The sequence below is a fragment of the Helianthus annuus genome, chromosome 6, assembly GCF_002127325.2.
Source record: "Helianthus annuus cultivar XRQ/B chromosome 6, HanXRQr2.0-SUNRISE, whole genome shotgun sequence".
Classification (NCBI taxonomy): Eukaryota; Viridiplantae; Streptophyta; class Magnoliopsida; order Asterales; family Asteraceae; genus Helianthus; species Helianthus annuus.
Window position 1 is genome coordinate 136,333,226 of NC_035438.2, and position 8,778 is coordinate 136,342,003.

The 8,778-nt window shown below is 39.7% G+C and overlaps 1 protein-coding gene across 1 annotated transcript; it reads right to left on the reverse strand.

Annotated features, from left to right (window-relative positions):
• Positions 1-6,434: 6,434 nt before the first annotated feature.
• On the reverse strand, positions 6,435-7,376 carry LOC110945088. The gene has a single exon (XM_022186723.1). It carries the CDS (start codon positions 7,374-7,376, stop codon positions 6,435-6,437), a length of 942 nt encoding a protein of 313 aa, XP_022042415.1.
• Between the last annotated feature and the right edge of the window lie 1,402 nt (positions 7,377-8,778).

Here is an 8,778-nt window from a genome sequence, read left to right on the forward strand (position 1 = left end):
ACATCAAGTTCTCTCTACAAACCAAGCTACATCTATAATTGAAAGTCAGTGAACCATTTAGCAGCCTCGCCTCCCTCGTCCAGTGCCAAGACAGACAGATCACTTCTAGTTCAACACTCCATCAGACCACAAACCTGGTTTTGCCAACTGAACAGTAGCAACAATAGAGCATATAGTTACCGTATTCTGTTTTTCATAACAGTGATAATTTGGATATATGGAGAAAATAAAAGTTTAGTAAGCACTTTAAAAGTGAGTAATCCTAAGTTATGTAATACGCATTTAAGTACATGAGATTGTAGTTGGCATATACGCAAATAATATATGGACCAATTTTTAAAAGCCATAGTTAAAAATATCATTAGAACTTATATGGAATAATGTGTGCGTTCTCACCTCTTTTATATGGCCTAAGTTGCTCTTGTTATCTCTATGTACACATGCTAAAAAACTTTGACAGATCACCATCTCAACAGTTATGCTTTCATCTCAACAGTTACGCTTAAAAGGGTCCGGAAGAAGGGGTATTGAAGCGTAAATCGACTTAAGAAAAGGAAAAGAAAAAAACTGGTTAAAGTTCAGGGATGTTAAATATAACATTTTGCTAGTTTCCCTTATTTATGTCATATGATTATTAGCATGGGGTAAACTAAAATGATATGGAAGATAAATAACTAGCAAAAAACAAAATCTTACCCAAATGGTCAATGTTCCGGCCCCTTCAATGTCATCTGGCGATCACTGTTCACAAACAACAAAGAATGATCTGATCAGTCAATGTAAGACCCTTAGTACTGGACGGGATTTAAATGATAATTATATGTACTTCATACTAAATCAGAGTTTACAAAAATTTTTCCATGTTTAAAGACCATACATATTTGTGATAGTGCCCCAAAACAACTCCAAGCTAGTACACAATACGTTCTAAGATACCCCTGCTAATCAACTAACACTAGTTTAAAGGATTCAAAACATGTTTTACAATCATTTACAACATGATTAAAGTCTAGACATAGTTAAGTTTTGTGCGGAAGCTTCAAAATGCATGTTTGGTTCTTGACAACGTGCTTGATCACCATCCTGGAGGACCCCATCCATACCTAGGGTCAAAACCACTAAAAACATTAGTTTTGACATTTATATAAAACATATAAACGAATTCCAACATCGAAAATTAAATAAAATACTAAGTTTCCTGCTGAAGAGTCTTGGTCTACCGTAACTCAGTAGAGGTTCACCGTAAAGCTTTTATTTTCCACCGTAAATTACGGTGGAGACCGTAATTTACGGTGGACTCTGTAACTTTGCCATTTAACTATTTTGTTGATTTCGCCCTAGTCCGCATGCTGTTTTAGGCTATTTCTTTCCTGTATGTCTGTAATTTCATTATGGACATGTTCATTTCGACTATCATACCAACATTTGACTCACTGATCATACGGCTAAAAGTTTCTATACTATCATTTATTCGACCCATTCTAACTATAAGTGTATAGTTCCAATTTCTTATACTAAAACCCCTTTTTAAAATGTAATTACCCAAATTCCCGGGCTTGTACCCCTTAGTGTGTTCTCGCCATTCGTGACTTGGTGTTTCCTTAGAATTTAAAAGCTCGTTTCCTTGGAAATTCAAACGTTCCGTTTCATGCGGCATTTACAACTTATAACTTGTTGTTGATCCATTATCCCGGATTTACAACTTAGTGCACCACGCTAGGTTTGTAAGAGAAATGCAATCCAACACTTAACAACTTACGGGACTTTCAAGTCGCTATTTTCAGAATTCTTTCTAAAGCATGAATTCGACCCGTTTGACTATCTAGTGAAAACCATCACTTTATTAACAAGTCAAACCCGAGTCCAAATCCTTACTTTGATCCGTTTGATGGTCGAATGGACTTTGCCACTTCAAGGACGCATCAAACGCATATATTACACTATAACTTTGTTTATACACTAGACCCAAACATTTACGCATAATTTAACGAGACTAAAGTTACGTACCTTCAAAGTACTCCCTTTCCACGCGTATCCCCTCCGGTGTGTCCGCTTGACGTTCCGGATTCCTTGCCTAAGGAGTTCAATTCATAACAAGTTTAGAACTCTTTCATAAGCTTTAACGCATTATTTCTTAACATTGTCAAATTTGCGTTTTCACCCAATTTTTAACATTTTAACCCTCATTTAGGCATTTTATCAAACACCTAGCGGGTCAGATTTCTACATGATCTAAACCAAGTTCATGACTTGAAATTACCACCCAAATTAACTTCAATTAGACGATATACACATGTTTTTTTTTAACATTAATAATTTCGAAGATTATCTCACAATTTCAGTTTACACTAGAACAAGAGTCTTCATCCTAGTGTTTATCAAATTCTACTAACTTATTAACCACCCACTATGGTTATTTTGATTCTTACAATCATCATGCAAGATTATGACAAGAAATCATCTAGGGTTTGTCCCTAAACCTTATATTACTTCCAATTTCCTGTTTACAACACATAATTAAGCTCCACACTCGATTTCAATCACATGCAAGAATTTAGGTTGAACCAAAATAACCTAATTCGACATAACTTATGATCTCCTTGACGAGGTGATCACGATTCTATATTCAGATTTTGATTTCAACGTGATTTGGGCCTTCAATTTGAGAGTTTAGTAGAAGTTAGGGTTTGGGGAGTGAGGGTGTCGCCCTCTCCTGTTCTTGATCGACCAGACCCCCTCTAATGGGGTGTTTGGCTTGTTTTTATCAAATATTAGTAACATAAGTTTCAATTTTGACAACCTAAGCCCCTCCACTCTTATTTAGTTTATATTTTTGGCTTTTTAACTCTTTCGTGTGTTACTACAAGACTCCTAACTAACTGGGTTATTTATCCTAGTTAGCTTTTTCTTGTTTATTATACCCTTTATAATTCTAATATAAAGTTTTATATTTTCGGGACGTTACGAGTCCACCACCCTTAAAAAGGGTTTCGTCCCCGAAACCGAATTATGTACCAAATAATATAGGGTAGAGCCGTTGCATTTCCTCTTCAGATTCCCATGTGGTATCCGCACCCTTCCTGTGTTCCCATTTATCCTTTACTTGTTTAATTACTTTGTTCCTCAAACTCTTCTCTTTATGATCTAAAATCGCAATTGGCCTTACCGCATAGTTGAGGCTGTTATCTACCTCGATATCATCGTAACGGATACGAGCAGTTTCATCTGCTAAACATTTTCGGAGATGTGACACGTGGAATGTACTATGAATCCCACTCAACTCCTCGGGTAGTTCGATACGATATGCTACTTTACCAACCCGTTCGGTGATTCTAAAAGGCCCAATAAATCTCGGGCTCAACTTTCCTATTTTTCTGAACCGTATTATTCCTTTCCACGGTGATACTTTCAGCATCACCTTATCGCCCACTTGGAATTCAATCAGCCTCCTTCGTTTATCCGCATACGACTTTTGTCGATCCTGTGCCGCCTTTAGGTGTGTTCGGACCAAGTCTATCTTCTCATTCGTAGCCCGGATTATATCAGTAGGTGCTAGTCCTCGTGGACCCACTTCTCCCCAACATACCGGGGTTTGGCACTTTCTTCCATATAACATTTCATACGGGGCCATTCTAATGCTCGCGTGATAGCTGTTGTTATATGAAAATTCGACTAAGGGTAGATGGACATCCCAACTACCCCCGAAGTCGATAATACAAGCACGCAACATATCTTCTAACGTTTGTATTGTTCTTTTACTTTGCCCGTCCGTTTGAGGATGGTAAGCAGTGCTAATGAACAGCTTAGTTCCCATTTGTTCTTGGAATTCGCGCCAAAAGTCCGAAGTAAACCGAGTATCTCTGTCGGACACAATGGATATCGGTACTCCGTGGCATGCCACGATTTCATTGGTATATACTTCTGACATCTTTTCGGATGTATAAGTCTCACGAATCGGGATGAAGTGAGCACTTTTAGTCGATCTATCCACAACTACCCATATAGCATCAAAACCACGGCTGGTTTTGGGCAGTTTGGTCAGCAAGTCCATTGTAATCTGTTCCCATTTCCAAACTGGAATGTCCAATGGTTGCAACTTACCATATGGCTTCTGATGCTCTGCTTTGACTTGCAAACAAGTCAGACACTTTTCCACATACTTCACAATATCTCTTTTCATTCCGGGCCACCAATAATTCTGTTTTAAATCATTATACATCTTAGTTGCCCCCGGATGGATCGAATAATGGGATTTATGGGCCTCGTCAAGTAGAAGCGCCTTGGCTCCACATGAGTTTGGAACCCAAATCCTCCCAAATCGAGTTTTCAATCCTTGGTTACCGTCCACCAAGTCTTTTAACTGCCCAATTATTCTTTCCCTTTTTACATTTTCTTCCTTTATTGCTTCAGTTTGAGAATTCCGGATTTGGTCAAGCAAACCTGATGTTACAATTAGTTGCATCGATCGCACTCGGATAGGCGTATAATCTGTCTTTCGGCTCAACGCGTCTGCCACTACATTAGCCTTCCCGGGGTGGTAATGTATTTCACAATCAAAGTCTTTGACGGTTTCTAACCACCGCCTCTGCCTCATATTTAATTCTTTCTGATCGAAGAAATACTTCAAGCTTTTATGGTCGGTAAAGATAGTGCATTTCACCCCATACAAATAATGCCTCCATATTTTCAAGGCGAACACCACCGCCGCCAACTCGAGGTCATGGGTAGGATATCTCTTCTCATGAGTCTTTAGCTGCCTTGAGGCATAGGCTATAACCTTGCCTCGTTGCATCAAAACGCAGCCAAGCCCCGAATGTGATGCATCTGAGTAAACTACCATGTCGTCTGTTCCATCCGGTAATGACAATACCGGTGCATGGGTCAGTTTTTCCTTAAGCGTTTGGAACGCCCTTTCTTGATCATCACCCCAGATAAACTTTTCGTCCTTACGGGTTAATTTGGTTAATGGCATAGCAATTTTGGAGAAATCCTGTATGAATCTCCGATAATAACCCACAAGCCCCAAAAAGCTTCTGATCTCCGAAGGATTCTTCGGTGGATCCCATCTCGCCACGGCTTCTATCTTTGACGGGTCTACTAACACCCTGTTTGCACTAATGATGTGCCCGAGGAATTGCACCTCTCGTAACCAGAAGGCACATTTCGAGAATTTTGCATACAGTTTCTCTCTCCTGAGCGTTTCCAAAATTTCACGTAAATGACTCAAGTGCTCTGCTTCACTCTTCGAATATATCAAGATGTCGTCAATGAACACTATCACTGATTTGTCTAGCATCCGCTTGTAAACCCGGTTCATGAGGTCCATGAAAGCCGCAGGCGCATTAGTTAATCCGAAGGACATCACGAGGAACTCGTAATGCCCGTACCGTGTACGGAAGGCCATTTTCGGTACGTCCTCCTCCTTGACCTTTAACTGATGATACCCCGATCTAAGGTCAATCTTGGAAAACCAACTTGCGCCTTGCAATTGGTCAAATAGGTCGTCGATTCTTGGAAGTGGATATCGATTCTTCACCGTGAGTTTGTTTAACTCCCGGTAATCGATACACATACGCATGCTCCCATCCTTCTTTTTCACAAATAATAACGGTGCACCCCATGGAGACACACTTGGCCGAATAAAGCCTTTATCTAGCAGATCTTGAATTTGAGACATCAATTCTTGTAATTCTGATGGCGCGAGCCGATACGGTGCCTTGGCCACAGGTTTCGCGCCCGGAATCAATTCGATCCCGAACCCTACCTCCCGTTCTAGCGGTATTCCCGGTAGGTCTTCCGGGAATACGTCGGCATATTCGCGTACCACCGGTACATCTTCAATCTCTAGTGATCTCTCGTCTGGTTCGTTCGCGTATATCATGAATGCCCTACAACCGTGCCTCATGAGCTTGCGAGCTTTTAGCATTGAACACATAACGGGATTACCCCCTTTTTCGCCGTATATGGTAACAGATTTTCCACTTGGAGATGTTAGTTTTATCTCCTTGCGGAAACATACGACTTTCGCATGGTGTCAGGATAGCCAATCCATCCCGACTACTACTTGGAATTCTCCCATCGACATAGGAATCAAGTCTATTGAATATTCTTCATCGTCAATGCTTATCTTACAATCTCGACATACATCACACACAAGGAAACTTTTGTTATCACCTATCTCTACTTCTAATGGCATAGGCAATTTTGTTAGTACAAAAGAAGGATGTCGAATAAATCCATGTGAAACAAAGGATTTATTCGCACCCGTACCAAATAACACATGTGCGGGAATTGAATTTATGGCAAATATACCTGAGACCACATCGGGCTCCATTTTTGCTTCCACTGCTGTTAACTGGAAGGATCTTGCTTTTGCTTTTGGTGCTTCTGCATGCGTACTCTTGTCATCTTTCTTTCCGACCAACTCCGGGCACTCAGATTTCTTGTGAGCATTTGTAACACACCGACACCTTCCCTGGGCACAATGCAGCCGTGTGCCCCGTTTTCCCACATATAGGACACGGTTTGTCCTTGAACCGGCACTCACCTTTGTGCCCTTTCCCGCATATCTTGCAGTTTGATGACCCGCTTTTCCCTTCTTGTTTCTTTGAGGATTCTGTTGTGCGCGCCTTTTTCATTGGGCTTAGATTGACTATCTGCGCCCTTCTTTCACCTCTTTCAATCTGTTTCTTCAACTCTATCTCCCGTTCCCGAGCAACGTTTGTAATCTCGGTGAGAGTCTCATACTTTGTAGGAGTCATAAACTTCCTATACTCGGCGCTCAACATATTATAGTAATAATATATTTTCTGCTCCTCATTCGTTATCAATTCGTCATAAAACTTCATCTTATCCATGAATATTCCCGTGATCTTATCAATAGATTCACCCTTGTGTCGAAGCTGCATGAATTCTTCCTTGATTTTGTTTATGACTGCCTTGGGACTATGATGTTTAAGAAACGGCGTTTTAAACTCGTCCCATGTCATAGCCTTAGCTGCTTCAACCCTGATCTCTTTCTTTTTATTATCCCACCAATCTTTCGCCTGACCCCTTAACTGACCCGTGCCATAAGCTACGTAGTCATCCGTATCGCAATGGGTCCTTTCGAATACTCCCTCCATATCACTTAGCCATCGTTGGCAAATTATCGGGTCAACCTCCCCATTGTAAATTGCCGGTTTGCATGCCATGAACTCTTTATAAGAACAAGGTTTTCGTCCTCCCGACTTCTCCTTTGCGACATTGGTATTATCCTCCAATTTCTTGATTCTTTCCTCCACCACTGATAATATCGTGTTTTGGATTTTGTCAATGAAACCCGACAAACTGTTTTCGATTGCTTTTCCTGCCTCTTCATCAATCACTTCTCTCATTTGCTCGGTGACTCTTGGCACCGCATCATCATTACTTTTATCCTTCATCTTTAACTGAAATGTTTACATCAAGTTTTTAACATTTCATCTATAGCATATGGTTTATTTGCTTCGGTTTATTCAAGTTCATAACTTGTTTTTACCGCTCTTATTTAATGCACTTTCTGGGTTTGAGTGTATTAACACGCTCTTCCCATGCATATTTATTCCTTATTCCCCTTTTTATACTTAATAATTCAATTTAGGACAATTAACTCTTACCGGATGCTTGATCAAGCTTGAACCAAACACTTTTGTTAGCAACCTTAAGCTCTGATTACCAACTTGTAAGACCCTTAGTACTGGACGGGATTTAAATGATAATTATATGTACTTCATACTAAATCAGAGTTTACAAAGATTTTTCCATGTTTAAAGACCATACATATTTGTGATAGTGCCCCAAAACAACTCCAAGCTAGTACACAATACGTTCTAAGATACCCCTGCTAATCAACTAACACTAGTTTAAAGGATTCAAAACATGTTTTACAATCATTTACAACATGATTAAAGTCTAGACATAGTTAAGTTTTGTGCGGAAGCTTCAAAATGCGTGTTTGGTTCTTGACAACGTGCTTGATCACCATCCTAGAGGACCCCATCCATACCTAGGGTCAAAACCACTAAAAACATTAGTTTTGACATTTATATAAAACATATAAACGAATTCCAACATCGAAAATTAAATAAAATACTAAGTTTCCTGGGCTCTACCGTAATTTACGGTATCTACCGTAAATTACTGTAGACAATGAAGAGTCTTGGTCTACCGTAACTCAGTAGAGGTTCACCGTAAAGCTTTTATTTTCCACCGTAAATTACGGTGGAGACCGTAATTTACGGTGGACTCTGTAACTTTGCCATTTAACTATTTTGTTGATTTCGCCCTAGTCCGCATGCTGTTTTAGGCTATTTCATTCCTGTATGTCTGTAATTTCATTATGGACATGTTCATTTCGACTATCATACCAACATTTGACTCACCGATCATACGGCTAAAAGTTTCTATACTATCATTTATTCGACCCATTCTAACTATAAGTGTATATTTCCAATTTCTTATACTAAAACCCCTTTTTAAAATGTAATTACCCAAATTCCCGGGCTTGTACCCCTTAGTGTGTTCTCGCCATTCGTGACTTGGTGTTTCCTTAGAATTTAAAAGCTCGTTTCCTTGGAAATTCAAACGTTCCGTTTCATGCGGCATTTACAACTTATAACTTGTTGTTGATCCATTATCCCGGATTTACAACTTAGTGCACCACGCTAGGTTTGTAAGAGAAATGCAATCCAGCACTTAACAACTTACGGGACTTTCAAGTCGCTATTTTCAGAATTCTTTCTAAAGCATGAATTCGAC

What these genes read in the sequence shown, in the direction of transcription:
- LOC110945088 (XM_022186723.1), bottom strand. Translation starts at nt 7,376, where the DNA reads ATGAGAGAAGTGATTGATGAAGAGGCAGGAAAAGCAATCGAAAACAGT.